This window comes from Chelonia mydas, chromosome 15, assembly GCF_015237465.2.
Source record: "Chelonia mydas isolate rCheMyd1 chromosome 15, rCheMyd1.pri.v2, whole genome shotgun sequence".
Classification (NCBI taxonomy): Eukaryota; Metazoa; Chordata; order Testudines; family Cheloniidae; genus Chelonia; species Chelonia mydas.
This window is the reverse complement of record NC_057856.1, coordinates 13,321,079-13,336,081: the sequence shown is the minus strand read 5'-3', so window position 1 is coordinate 13,336,081 and position 15,003 is coordinate 13,321,079. Positions and strand designations below refer to the sequence as shown.

Here is a 15,003-nt window from a genome sequence, read left to right as displayed (position 1 = left end):
GTGGGCGGTGGGGCGGGAACTGCTGACTATCAGGAGATCCTAATTAATTATTAGGAATTTGTGGGGCTTTTTATAGGAGAGCGAGCAGCATAACAGGTATACTGTGAAACAGCACAGGGAGTAGTAGTTTCAGTGAGGATTTTAACAAAGGCTAGAAAAAGGCTCTCTTGTAATCAAAAGATGCCTAAATTCATTATTAACACAAATGCGAGCAAGGATAAAGTGCCAGATTGCTTGATAGAAGAGCTCACCCATCAACTACCAAAAGCATTAGGCAAACCTGCACAGGTAAGCAGAAAAGGTTCAAACAATTACTGTATTTATAATCTAGGCACAATATAGTATATGCTAAGGTCTTAATCCAGAAAAGAACACATGGAAATACATCTATTGTTACTTCACTGAATTCCTGAAAAATTTAACAGTATTTAGAACCTTCTATTTGCACGTGCAAACACACACACACCCCTAAAATAATTCCAGGCCTGAACAGCCTGTGTATAACATTTAAGATGACTCATAAGAAAAGAGAATAATTCACTTGATGTGGAAACCATAACAACTTCCTGACTTTGTGTTAAGTTCCCTTTTAATGTAGGTTTTTCTACAACCAATATACATACTGCATATGAAGTCCTGAGATCTGGTTTGTAGTCCCAATTCTGCCATGGACTTTCCTGACCTTTTGGCATTAAATGCTCAACCATTATGTTGGACTGACCTGAAATTTTGCATTGAATTTGTTTTTAATCAAGAAAAATTGGCTGTCTGCAAATTCAAATAAATTGACTCCAACGTGTAAATCAACTTATATGCCACCGTTGAAGTCAACAGAATTGTCCCTACTAATTCTGGATTTGGCCCAGTGTCTTTATGTGAATCTTTCCATGTGTATAGGATGACAACTGAAATAAATGTAATATGTTTCCATGGGCTAGATTCTCATCTTGGCTTGATAAGAATTAGTCACATCTGACAGCCCACTGTGTGAAGTTCCAGGTGCATACTCACTACAATTTTCTGAATGTATCAATGTGCTTTCTGAATGTGATTTTTCCAGCAATATTTTCAAAACACATCTATTATTTCTAAACCAAAAAGACCAAAATCAGTTGTGGTGTAAGTGGGTGCAAACATGGAGCTGAACCTGTTGTACATCAGGGCTAGATTTAAGCCAATATTTTCAGAAGCATTTCTCCACTTTCTAGGATTAAGTCCATGGCAAATCTAAAGTTTTAAAGAGAAACCATTTTTCAGTTAACTGAGCAGGAAAAACAGCATCTAATGTTTCTTAGAACATGCAAACATCCTTTTCACATTTTTATAACACAAACGGATTTAGTTTGAGACTAAGAATTAAAGAAAATTTAGTTTGGGACTAAAACTAGCATGTAAATGTCAACTGAAAAAGCAATATAAAACACCTACTTGAATAATGTCCTGATTTGGAAGAGGGGTAAGACGCTTATTTCAGTAATGTCAAAAAAGGATGGGGAAACAAGAAATATGATCTAAATATAAATAGGCAATTAAACATGTTAAATGTCAGCTTTCAGATTAAAGTTTAGCTTTTCCCTGAAAAGTGACTTTGTAACAATGGAATCATGGGGCTAATATTCAGTGTGTGTGACTCCATGTGAGATTTGCTAAATTCAGGTCATTTTTCCAACTAACAGCCCAGCAAACTCAACTTGGACTTCGAGTCAAACTGAGCTCTCCTTCTCACACATCCCAGCACTAAGATACTTCAAGTCAAATGTTGCAACTCAATTACACAAGTGCAACCCTATTGCCTTCATATTCTGATTTCCATTTCTCATGTGCAACCACACTAAAAGGTGATGGATTTTGCAGAGGTGTCAATGAGGTACTAAACCATGGCCTCTAGAATCTTTATTTCTGGTGATAATGTACAAGAAAGAAAGAAGCCAGCCTGAGTTTCAGGACCCAAGTCTCTGGTAGAGTTTGCACTGCTCTACATGGGAGGTCACGTTTAAAGAACCACCAACTTTAATATCTCAGCCAGGGCCTCATACTGAGATGTGGCTTTCCATAGCCACCTACTCGGATCACAAATGTGGTATGAAGGCTGTTGGAAGCCGAAACTGGATGGTGAGGGAGAAGAAGTGTTATTCAAACACAACAGAAATAGTAATACAAAACTGCTTTTTGTATAAACATGCTCCTCTTTCCAGAAGCAGCTCTTCTTTATACTGAATACTTAGAAAAACCAAACTATTTTCAATGTGGAAAAGGAACTGCCTGCTGTACAATGCAGTACAGCCAACCTCTGCCTTAGGTGTTTCCATGTGAAGCAGCAGTGTTCAGGAATCCGAGGTCAGGGTTATACGGATTCTCTTGCATTTCCACACCATTGGTTGGGTAAGGACTGATGGTTGAAGCACAGGTAGCCGCTGCGGGGGAGAGGAATAGAGGTGAAGTACATGCTTACAGCACTTGATTGGAAGTTTTACGGTTAGAATCAGTGCTGTGTAAGGTTTTACTACAGATGTTTGAATTCATGGTAAACAATATTTGCTGTGAAGTTGGGCAATGTCTCAATTATTCACAGATATGTCTCTTTATCTGACCTGCTCAAGTTTTTAACCATTGTTATTAGTATCAAATAACACAGTCCATCAAGCTTCTGCTTTGCATAGATTCTTAAGACTGCAAGGCCAGAAGGGACCACTCTGATTATCTAGTGCAGGGGCGGGCAAACTTTTTGGCCTGAGGGCCTCATCGGGTTTCTGAAATTGTATGGACGGCCGGTTAGGGGAGGCTGTGCCTCCCCAAACAGCCAGGCATAGCCTGGCCGCCACCCCCTATCCAATCCCCCCACTCCTTGCCCCCTGACAGCCCCCACCAGGACTCCAGCCCCATCCAACGCCGCCCCCCCCCCCCCCCGTTCCCTGATGGCCACCCCCCCCGGATCCCTGCCCCTGCTCTTGGTCCGCTGACTGTCCCTGGACCCCCCGCCCCAACTGCCCCCCCCCGGGACCCCTGCCCCATCCAACCACCCCTTCTCCCTGACTGCCCCATGCCCTAACTGCCCCCCCCAGGACCCCTGCCCCATCCAACCACCTCTTCTCCCTGACTGCCCCCATTCAACACCCGTTCCCTGCCCTCTGACCACCTCAACCCCTATCCACAGCCCTGACCATCCCCCCGAACTCCCCTGCCCTCTACCCAACCCGCCCTGCTCCCTGCCCTGTTACCGCGCTGCCTGGAGCACTGCTGGCTGGCAGCATGGCTGCACCAGGACAGGCAGCCGTGCCGTGCAGCACAGAGCACCGGGTCAGGCCGCGCCCTGCAGCCCCACCGCCCAGAGCATTGTGCCGTGCGGTTGCGTGGCTGCAGGGAAGGGGGGGGGGGACAGCCTCCTGGGCCAGGAGCTCAGGGGCCGGGCAGGATGGTCCCGCGGGCCACAGTTTGCCCACCTCTGATCTAGTATGACCTCCCATATAACTAAAAAGTGCTAGAACTTTCCCAAAATAATTCCTTTCCAACTAGGGCATCTCTTTTTAAAAAAAGAAATCCAACCTTGATTTTAAAACTGCCAGGGATGGAGAATCCACCAAACCCTTGGTAATTATGCAAGATTCTTGCATAAACACAGCTTCTTTGGAAGCACCATCAAGCAGTAACAGAAAAAAGGAGACACTAGCATCTACATTCTTGCTGCCTCCAACCAAAGCTGACCTGCTAGATAGTAAGTACAAGTCATCAAAGGCAACCATTGTTTGAGTTTTAGTGAAGGTAAAAAAAAAAAAAAAAAAAGCATAGTGTGTCCCATTACAAGCTTTCTGGTTATGTCCTATTAGAAGTGATTGGAGTACCCAGTACCAAACTACACTCTGCTTGCCTCATTACCAAACCAATGGGGACTTTTTAGCTGACAGAGATCCATGACTGCAGTACCAATATCAAGGTACTAAAACAAACAGCTATTGCTCCCAAGAGCTTTTGCAAGGATCTGTTTTCTTCACTAACACCAAAAAGCTTCTGGGAATTGCAGCAGATGTTGACTGAAAGACGGTTAGAGAAGCTTATATGAAAAGCAAGGCAAAAGTTGCCTGTTTATTGAATTTAAAGAAATGTCACCAACCAATTTTGTAGCCACTCTCAACTTTTTCAGGTCCGAGTAGACTGTATTCATCACTCCAAACTAGTTGGTGGCACTATCCTCCATATTAGTATGCAAGTGAAAGGTCTAAAACATTTCCATAAATTTAATCTTTATTGAATACAATTTTAAAACATGCTCTACCCTCTCCAGTCCCTAAAGCAGCAGCAGCTTTCATGAACAATACACAGCTTGGTCCAGTACCGTACCACCTTCTCATTAGCAGAGGAGCATTTTAGAAAACTGGATTTGCTATTCCATTCTAGGAAGCTATCTTCAAACAATAGAAGAAAGATGCCAGAGCTTGCAAGATAGGATTCCCTCAGAATGCTGTCGGTATAATTAGGGTTAGATAATGCTACACCACCCAGTGTAGTAGTGTGTTTGAGATGTTCTTGACCAGGATTTTGATACTAGTAATTGAAATTGAGCATTCTAACACTACTTTTGTAATGATGATTAGATTACCTATAGTCACCAGGTGTGGGACCTTCTGCTGTGATGGACTAATTCCTACCTGTAGCTCATTTTCCACTAGTCTCGCCTTCCTTTCTAAGAATCAGTTCTTTTCAAAATCAGTTGAACAAGCCAACCTCATGTCTCGCTACCACAGTACCATTGGAAATACTGTATTAACTTCACTCTCTGATAGGCACAGTTGAGTCCATTCAATGAGCCAAATTCATGCCAGGTGTAAAGCCAGGCAAGGCAATGACATTACACTGGGAATTTGCTCACTATATCCCAGACTACCTATATTTTCCTCCCAGACCTTGTCCTTTTCTCTTACAATTGAGAACACTTTTCTCTCCATCTCCTGCAGTCATGACGTCAATATAATTTTCAAGTTCTCCTATCTTTCTTCCACATTTAGGCTTTTGGTAAGTCCTGCCACTTTCCCTTTATCACCACTAAAGGGAGTCTTTTCTTCTCCATTCCTACTGCTTAAACCAGAGTACACAGCATGGTCACTCTTGTAATGTTTTCTCTGCAGATTCTCTTTCCCACCACTCTAGCTAGAAGTCCATTAAATAGAATGAGAATTTGTATCCTTAAAACTTGCAATGTGATTGCTGATATTAATTGTATATGAGATACTCATTCAGGTTGTGTCCTGAAAACCTACACGGTGTCTAGTTCTCTTAAGCTTTGAATAGTTGTGTACTTTCTCTATTCTTATTTTTGTGCACAAGTAATTGACTGGTTGTGATACTTCAAGCATGAACTCTAATTACAAAGAGACCGAGAAACAGAACAATTTAATTGCATTTCTTTAATTATAATGCATGCATTTTTTTCACCATTAGAACTTTGTCCTTTAAATCAGTTGCAGGACTTTTAAAATCGTGAAATACCCCCCATCTGTTTCAAAATTTTTCTGTAAAATATGTTGGAAAGAAGATTGCACCAGATTTTTATTTATGCAGTGGTTCTTTGTCTACTAAATTTTAATAAACTAATTTATGGGGTGGGGGGGGAGACATCCTTTCAAATCAATAGTGTCAGGGCATACTATTGACTCTGCTACTATGAATTGGCAGAATGACTCAGTTGAACAACATGCAGTCAGTCAGACTCTCTACCTCATGAGATAGTCATAAGAAAAAAAAGTTAAATTACAAAACAGAACAACTTCCATGCACAGGGCTCCTGGGGTAGCTTGAAGCTCAGCCTGGAACTTGATCACCTCCTGACCTTTTACTCCCCAGTCTCCCAAGCAGCCACACTTCTATTGAGCTCCTGTGCAAGGGGATAGGGAAGATCACCTGTTAACTCTTTGCTCATGGGGAGCTATCGTTCTTGCACAGACATACTAGAGAAACAACCTTGATGTTTCTGGTATTATGATCAGAAATGAAAAAATTAACAAATTAAGCTTTCAATTTTACAGCCAAAAGATAAATTCTGGGCATCTTCCCTTCCTTAGCAGTTTTATCAGTTTGACTGCAGAATCAAAAAAGACAAGTGTATAAGGCGGATAAATATTCTCAGGTCAATTCCTCTATGTGCTGATTTTAAAAGCAAATGAGTGGGCATTTGAGTATATTAAAAAATAGGAAATAAGGAACATATGTAACTGAACCCTTACTGTTTCTTTACTCTTTTTAATGAACATCTTTATTTTATAAGAACAACAAAGTTTTAGCTCTCTGTGCCTGTTAAGTGAATGATGCACTTGCAGAAGCTTTTCAGGATAGCAATCCAATTCCCCACATAATGGCAGAAACAAGGGTTGAGATGAAGGCAGGAGCAGCATCTTTAAAGGCAAGATGAGGTATTTGAATTTGACGCAGAAATAGACTGCAGGTCAGGGGACATAGAAGTAGGCACCTACACCCAGAGCTTCAAACTTATTTATGCACTGAAATCCCATGGATTTCAGGTTAGGGACCAAAATACCTTTGTGGATCTGGGCCCTGGACACTTTCAAAAAATCACACTAAATGCCTAACTGCGTTATTAGGTACCCAAATACCTCTTGAAATCTAGCCCTTAGTGACTTCTTGAGAACAGTTCCAATGTGTGTGTCACAACATTTTGCAGCTTTCCCCAGCAGCAAAGTCTTTAGAATGGTGTATTCTAGTCTGAAGTGACGTGACCTAATTTTATTTTGGTAGGGGAGGGTGTAAATCAATTAACCCTATCATTCCACATGCTTCACTTCATAGTCTGCTGCTGTTGACATCATGGGGGGGGGAGGGGGGAAATGAGAAGGGAGTCTGTGCCTCCTGTGTTTCAGAGGCAAAGTTTAAGAATAAAGTGGAGGCCTTGACACAGGGATTTCCATCTCTCTTGAGAGGGGGTTATCAGCACCCTAATGCTCCAGGAGTCCTTTTCACAAGTGTGTGCTTAAGTGACATCCACAGCCCACACTTCAGTGCTCAAGTTTCCAGGTGGGATTTTCAGAGGTACTTAGTATTGGTCTGGCACTGCTCCCATTAAGTTCAATGGGAGCAAAGTTGACAACCAACACAAAGCATTTTTGAAAATCCCTCCTGAAATTCATGCCACTGTAGATGGCAGACATGCCTCCGTACCACTTAAATAGGATTTAAACCCTATTCTGAGGGCTTAAGTGGTACACTAGCTTTGTGTTGCCTCTCTGCACAGGAGTGACTGTCATCTGAGTAAAATGAAAGTGTGAATTTAAGTGCTAATATAAGCATTGTTGGCCTGCCTCTCTAAGCACCCCCGTTTGACAATAGTTCTCCAATAGTATCTCACGTATACACAAGGGATGGCTGCTCACTGGGTTTGTAGCAGCTCAGCTCCTTTTTATATTTAAACACTTAAGATCATTTTGGCTAATTCCCCCTTACAAACCTCCCACTATACTGATGCTATAATCGGAGTGTGTGTAAATAACTGGCACTCTCCCTCCTTCCCTAATTCTTGTTACCAAGGGGTTATTTTCATGGCTGGTCTAATGGACACCTGCTCCTTGGAGGCAACAAACGGCCGAGTTTAGTGCCACCCATTTCCCTCTATTAGGAAACTAATCCTGATGATTCTTACATGTAATCAAAATCCACCGCACCAAGTTGTGTATTCTTTAGGCAGAATTATGTGGGTGCAGAGGAAGAGATGCCCCATATGTGGGGCAGGAGAGCAAGGGAACTATGCTACCTCCTATAACTTAATACTCACAAGGACAACAGCTGCTGCAATGCACCCCACAACCTTAGTGTCGTGCTTTCTAAGAAAACAGTTCTACAATAGAGGGAGTAATGAAGGTAGCATCACCCAGCCCAAATGCTACATGCTAGAAGCATCCCTGGCTTATTAATAACTGTCTAGTTGGGTGATTAGCAGCACTATCTTTAGAAGTTTTGTATGGCACAAGCATGTCCAAAAGCACTGTGATGGGTTTGGGCACAGAGACCCCCCCCTTGGGACTGTCACCTGATGTGCTGAAATTACCTCTAAGCTGCTTTTTTTTTTTTTTGCCAGCTTAGGACTCCAGAACCCTGTCTTGTTGAGCCAGACACGCTAGCCTGCTGCAACACAGACCCAGGTCTGAACCACACCCCCAAAGCTGCAGACTTAACTGAAAACAGCTGAGCAAGTACTCCTGTCTCCAGCACCCAGACACCCAGCTCCCAATGGGATCCAAACCCCAAATAAATCAGTTAACCCTGTATAAGCTTTATACAGAAACTCAAATGGTCCACCCTCTATAACGCTGAGAGATATACACAGCTGTTTGCTCCCCCAGGTATCAATCACTTACTCTGGGTTAATAAAAATCACTTTTGTTAAGTATAAAAAGTAGGATTTAAGTGGTTTCAAGTAATGACAGAACAAAATAAGTTACCAAGCAAAAAAAACCCACAAGTCTAAGCCTAATACATTAAGAAACTGAATACAGGTAATCTCACTCTCAGATGTTCCAATAAGCTTCTTTCACAGACTAGACTCCTTCCTAGTCTGGGCCCAATCCTTTCCCCTGGTACAGTCCATTAGTTCCAGCTCAGGTGGTAACTAGGGGATTTCTCATGACAGGCATCCCCCTTTGTTCTGTTCCACCCCCTTTTATAGCTTTGGCACAAGGTGGAAATCTTGTCTCTCTGGGTCCCCTCCCCTCCTTCTAAATGGGGAAGCACCAGGTTTAAGATGGATTCCAGTACCAGGTGACATGGTCAGACATACTGTGAGACCCCAGCCTCCATTCTTCCTGCTCTGACTCACAAGAACTAACACAGGAAGGATTGCAGATAAACAGAGCCATTTACAACCAATTGTCTTAGTCACTGGGAGCCATCAAGATTCTAAACCATTAATGGCCCACACTTTGCATGATTACAATAGGACCTCAGAGTAATACTTCATATTTCTAGTTTTAGATACAAGAATGATACATACAAATAGGATGAACACACTCAGTAGATAAGCTTTGTAAGGATACCTTACAAGAGACTTTTTGCATAAAGCATATTTGAGTTACATTATTCACTCATAAGCATATTTCCATAAACATATGGAGTGCAACATCATAAGCACCCCATGTAGTCACACCCTACACACTATTGTAACCTTTGTACAAAGTACACTTTGTGAGGAATCATTTGAAAACTAGATTTACTTGTCACTAATATCATGGTGAAATAGATGTAGCAATATTTAAGTAATAAAGTCCCCCGTATGATGTCATTAGCATATGGTCAAAACCAGAGAGCCCTGCCAAGGTAGGCAAAAGCTGTTAAACAAGCCTATCCTAACCAAAGTAATTTTACCTCAATTTACATATAATTAGTAAACAGGGTCCTCAAGATAGCAGAGGAGGAGATTACTGACAAGTTATTTTGTTTCCTGCCATCAAGTGGGGGAAATGAGGAATCTGGTGGTGAAGGAAGCTCCATGCTCTGTCACCTACCTCACAGTTCAAATGAGCTTTACTTGCAGGGGGAGGGGAGGAGCAGGAAACCCTTCAGAATAATCCACTTCAAGGATTCCTTAGACTATATAGAGAACCCCAAGTTATTTCACCTAAACCCCTTTGGGCATCTGGGCAAGATCCTGACCAAGGAAGAGTCAGTCCCCTCTTAATGGAAAGCTGGGGGTGAGTAAGGCCATCTTAAAGCCTTGAACCAAAACTTGCTAGATTACATTTTAGATGGGTGGTTTCACTTTTATTTGCAGGTAACCATTTCTAACTCATTTGAATTCATTTAAAATCATCTGTTATGAAACTCGTTTTGTTTAATTAAAAAAGTGTGATATTTAAACTGAACAGTTTGGTAACTCCAGTTAAAGTAGCTAGCTTTTGGGTACTGACTCCTTAAAAGGGCAGCAAACCTTAATATCCCTCTGATATGTCCAGTCCTGGAACAATCAAAACAAGTTTTTGGGAAAATTCAGGGCTATGAGTGTATGGAATCACCATACCAGTTGTTAACCAAGGCTGGTAGAAGTCAGTGAGATTGCAGGCAGGCGCCAGGATCCAAAGCATTGGACCAGGGTTGCCCACTATATAGACAGTGCATCCTTGTTGCTGAGGGTGGGTGACCCAGGCAGAGGAATCACAGCAGCAAGGCACTTGAGGTTACAGGGCAAGGGGTAGCAACTCCTCACTTGTATTGAATGCACCGAAGAAGGTAACAACAAGCTAGGGTGAAGAGCGAGTATGCAAGGGGAAAATTCCAAGGCACAAACATATTGCAATACAAACTGCCATTACACTTGAGTGCCTAAATCCCATTGACAGTTAATTTGTGCCTTTGAAAATCTCCCCCACAATCACAAAGAAAAGCAATCTTTTTCTTCTTACAGTATCTAGCACTACAGATCTGATCAGCTGCTGTCCTTCCATGGCTCCAAAGACCCCTGCACCATGTGCTTTCTCTACAGCATTGGCAAGATAGGAGACCAGGAGAACAAGGACTATTCCAAGCTGCTGTGTGACCTGCTGAACAAACATCTGAAAATACCTGCAGACAGGTGAGCCTGTACTACAGGGTGCCTGATTTGGGGTCTCCATATCTGTTTAAACTACTAACCCCAAATTACATAAGTGTTAATGCAAAGAACTTTTTGAACAACCTGTTTGAAGACAGTAAAAAACAAAATTTAAACTCTGTATTGCCAGTTGTCATAATAGGAAGGGGATAACCCCTTCAGCACAAATGATAGGAGATTCTGGTGCTGAACATCTCAGGTTCAGTTAGTATGTGACCATGGCCAACTGATTAGATATAACAACTTGACTAACTACTAGAGAACAAAATTGATACTACAAGAACAGAAACTGAAGAAAAAAGTTAATCCTGTCAGTTTGGAAACCATATTTTTTTAAAAATAAAGGTTTGACAAATAAGTAACTTTCCACTACTCTTTGCTTTTCACATCTGGTCTTCCAGAATGCAACACTGTACTAATCAGTATCACTTGCTAGTTATTAATTTCACTTTCAGGTCCTCCTGCACTTGAATTTTCAATGCAGAATCTGGGATGCAAACAAACTGCAGAGGAATGTTTTGTTTCAAAAAAAAAAAAAAAAAAAAAACCAACCAACCTGTTTCCATCAGAATTTTTACAAAAGAAAAAGCAGCATTTCTGTTCCTCTTCCTGTACGTAGGCCCAAACTGGACATGACAATTTATTTAAGAGTAAATAATTTAAGGTAAGTTGAAATAATATGTACAAATTGACAGGAAGATAAGGAGACTACACTAAGCTTTTGCAGATGCTTGACAGTTTAAGGAACATGTAATTCAGATAGTAAAATCTGGAGAAGGCTTCAGGATTACAGGGATATTTGACACTGTTAGTTTCACTAAGTGAAACACAGTTTGCAGAGCTCTGTTCTCAGCATCTCTTCTTTCAGAATCTACATCAGCTACTTTGATATGAGTGCTGCCAACGTAGGCTGGAACTGTACCACCTTTGCTTAAGGCACCTACATAAAGTAACAGGTTATTCGTGGACCAGCATTTACCGAGTTCTGAGATTAGTGCTCATGTCATACTTTCTGCATTGTGTGTACAAATTCAAGGATCACGATTCCTTAGTAGCATGCTTACCTGTTGCTGCTTTAACATTCTTCTGCACCACACCTGTAAAAGAAAAGTAGAGACTTAGAAAAAGTGCAGAGAGTCTTATTACTTTTCAGAGACATGGGAAGATGGACACGCTTTCTGTTGATCTGTATGAGAGATACTTCTTGATTGTACATTACTTGCTCTGAGCAGGATTAGTTGACTTATTAAATGTCAGCAGCAACCTGTCTACACAAGCTGCTAATATTAGAGGGAACTTGGAGTTTTCATTGCCTAGACAAAGCCACAGAGGCAAGCACAGCACTTAATGCCTGATTAGATGGCAACAGAAGTCTAGCCAAAGTTTAGCCAATCTGCACCAGGCACTTAATTCTCAAGGCAATTTTAAAAGTATAGTTTACAGTCAGACTTCAACAGTTTTATCTGAGGAAGGAGTACAGGATTGGGCCATAGAACTCCATTTACAGTTAGCCAAAAACCAGTTAATTCAGTTTAAAGAACCTGACTGGTCCAATTTGGCCCAAAATGTAGGCATTTGGTTTTTTTAAAGCCACAAACATAAAGCCAGAGGAAGTTGGTCAATGTTCGTGCAACATTACCATAGTCACCAGATTGTAAACCGACTTCCTAGCTTTGTTTAGCTAAACATGCAGCCAGTTAGCCTTTAAAGAACTACATATTTGTCAGCTGTGGTGGAGGGTTGCTGGGAAATTGAATTTATCACCAATAAACTTGTCTCCTGCCTGAAACCATCTAAAGTTTCATATTCATCAGTATAGGAGCTGAAGACTGGTTTTACCCAAACAAGCACAAAACATTGGGTTCCATCATGAGAGCTTTTCCAGTGGAAGTTTTCTTTAAACAAATAATCATCCCCCTTTAGCACCAGCTTCCAAACATGGTAGTATTTCAGGGTCTCTGGCACTACAAACAAGTCATCCCAGCTAGTCTACTTTCCATGTTCATGAAGAAAAATACCAGATGTAAACAGCATAAAAGTAATGAGTCAATCATTTTAAGCTGATTCAGGTCTTGATCTAAAGTATTAATTATATTATGTATAAAAGGCACAGGCCATCATCCCCCTTCCCTCCAACACAAATATCCTTCCAGCACTGTGGATACTCTACCATAGTTTTTCCCCCAGCTCAGTTATCAATAAGTTTAGCCAAGGCTTTTACATGTCAACTAAGCCCTCCCCCACTTCTGAGGCTCTCAGATATTAACAGACTGCACAACAAAGATCTTCTTCCCTAGGAGGCAGCCTCCAGCTCAGTCTCAGGGTAGTCCCACATCAGGTACATCATTTAAGAAAGATTCGGGGGGGAGGGGACAAAGTTTGTCTTTCTAATGACCACATCCAAAGCCTTCAGGCAGGGAGAAGGATAAGCAAAAAGTAGAAGACATAAGGGAACACAGAGACCTAGAAAAAGTCAAAGAGCGACTAACTCCCCACCCCATATCAAATAGCACCCTTTCCCACACCTAGACTCTTTACATAGTAGGTATTCTCTCAACACTGATTCCTTCACTGGAGCCAGGGCCATCCTACCCTCTGCAGCTCTTCTCCTGATAGCATACAGCCCATAGCACCTCACAAACGAGGCTTCCTGCAGCTATCTAGGCAGTTCCTTTCCTTAGAAGGCTTCACTCACTGTAGGAGTATTCTTCACCTGCACTGTAGTAGCCATTTATCAGCTCCAGGTGCTCATTAAAAAAATTAGCTTCCAACCACCCACCTAGGCAATTAATTGGCAGGTGGGCCAAGATTGGCTCGTTCTCCTTAAAGACGCCAGTTCTAGGTAGACTGAGCTCTGATTCCCCTTAAAGGGACCAGCTGCCCTGTGACAATACATAAGGAAATGTGCTTCCTAAAAATATGTTTTAATATAAGAGTGTTCCTTTAAACACAGTTTAGTCAAGTCAGCCAGTGTGGAGAAGTTAAAAAATGAATTTAGAAACTGTGTTCTAGCTCAGGTAGAAATCTGGGCTAGAACACAGCTTCTAAACTAAATTTAGACATGCTTTTGGCCTGTTCATGCTGGCCAGTCTAACACAGTTTAAACAGAATTAGCTTGAACTGATTTTAAATTGTATTACCAAAATAGTCTGAATAACGTGGCTCCCAGCCCCCTTTAGATTTGGCCTTACTGCCCTTTCTTAGAATCACTCTGCACACTTAAACTGAAGAGTAGGGTTGCACTACAAACCCTCCCTGTATCTGTATTAGCAAAAGTGTGTCCAAAATTGCACTTACACCAAAAAACATAGTTGTAGCAAGGCAGTTAGCTACTTACTAGAAACTATGGTCACATCTGCTACAAGAGGCCAATATCAGATCCTAGGATTTGGAATGTGCAGAGACCGTAAATGGACAAACTGTTTCCCCTCCCCTTTTCACCAATTCAGCAATGTCCAAGGACAATAAAGATTAGAATGGAAGTTCGGTGCCTAAATCCTTTTGAGAATCTGGACCCAACTGTCTGCCTTACATTTTCAAAAAAAACGCTGGGTGCACTCTGCCCATAGCAGCCATCCCACATCATGAGAGCTTTGAGCCTGATTCATTTTTATTTGTACAAATTCAAACCATCTGAGATCCCAGCATCTTTATTTCTTCGACCCATTCCTTCCCAAGATGGTCGTTATTATCATTATTTTAATTATAAAATACAGTAGAACCTCAGATTTACAAACATCTCAGGAATGGAGGTTGTTCGTAACTCTGAAATGTTCGTAGCTCTGAAAAAAACGTTATGGTGGTTCCTTCAAAAGTTGACAACTGAACATTGACATACAGCTTTGAAACTTTACGATGCAGAAGAAAAATCCTGTTTTTCCTTTTTTTTAATAGTTTACATTTGACAGTACTGTACTGTATTTGCTTTTTGTTTGTTTGTTTGTTTTGTTTCTGCTGCCGCCTGATTGTGTACTTCTGATTCCAAATGAGGTGTGTGGTTGGCTGGTCAGTTCGTAACTCTGGTGTTCATAACTCTCAGGGTACTGTGTGTAGTGATGCTTAGGAAAGAATAAAAGGCTCAGGTCACATCTTAAAATGCATGCTGTGTATCCAAAAATGAATGATTAAAATTGTGTGTATGTGTAACATATATACACTCCAGGTCGGTTACACATGCACATGGACAGCTTTAGTGAACATGCAAGCCCTTTATCTGAGATCCAAATAGAGGGCCAAATATTGCCCTCCATTGTGCAGGGGAAACCTCCCCCCAAACCTGCCAAAGTGAAGAAGAGTACTTCCACAGCCGGAGACCATAGATACTCTCCATGCAAGAACTGCAGGATGGCTGGGGTTCTGTAGTTTTGGGGTTGGCAGGCCAGGGAAGGTATGTGAGAACGGCTGGGGTGCAGTCACTCGCT

General features: G+C 41.6%; 1 protein-coding gene and 1 long non-coding RNA gene across 3 annotated transcripts; one reads left to right on the top strand and one right to left on the bottom strand.

Moving 5' to 3' along the window:
* Positions 1 to 116: 116 nt before the first annotated feature.
* On the top strand, positions 117 to 11,517 carry LOC102947909 (macrophage migration inhibitory factor). Its single transcript, XM_043529869.1, is given in 4 exon segments — positions 117 to 288; positions 10,397 to 10,413; positions 10,415 to 10,564; positions 11,451 to 11,517. Coding segments are annotated over 4 exon segments (342 nt in total). The 5' UTR covers positions 117 to 180.
* Positions 438 to 13,278, bottom strand: LOC122463086. Of its 2 annotated transcripts, none has more exons than XR_006286069.1 (3): positions 13,175 to 13,278; positions 11,647 to 11,679; positions 438 to 2,414 (listed from the first exon to the last, which is right to left on the bottom strand). It is a non-coding gene; the product is annotated as an uncharacterized LOC122463086 (long non-coding RNA). The 2 variants fall into 2 exon arrangements; XR_006286068.1 differs by having other exon boundaries at positions 13,108 to 13,260.
* Between the last annotated feature and the right edge of the window lie 1,725 nt (positions 13,279 to 15,003).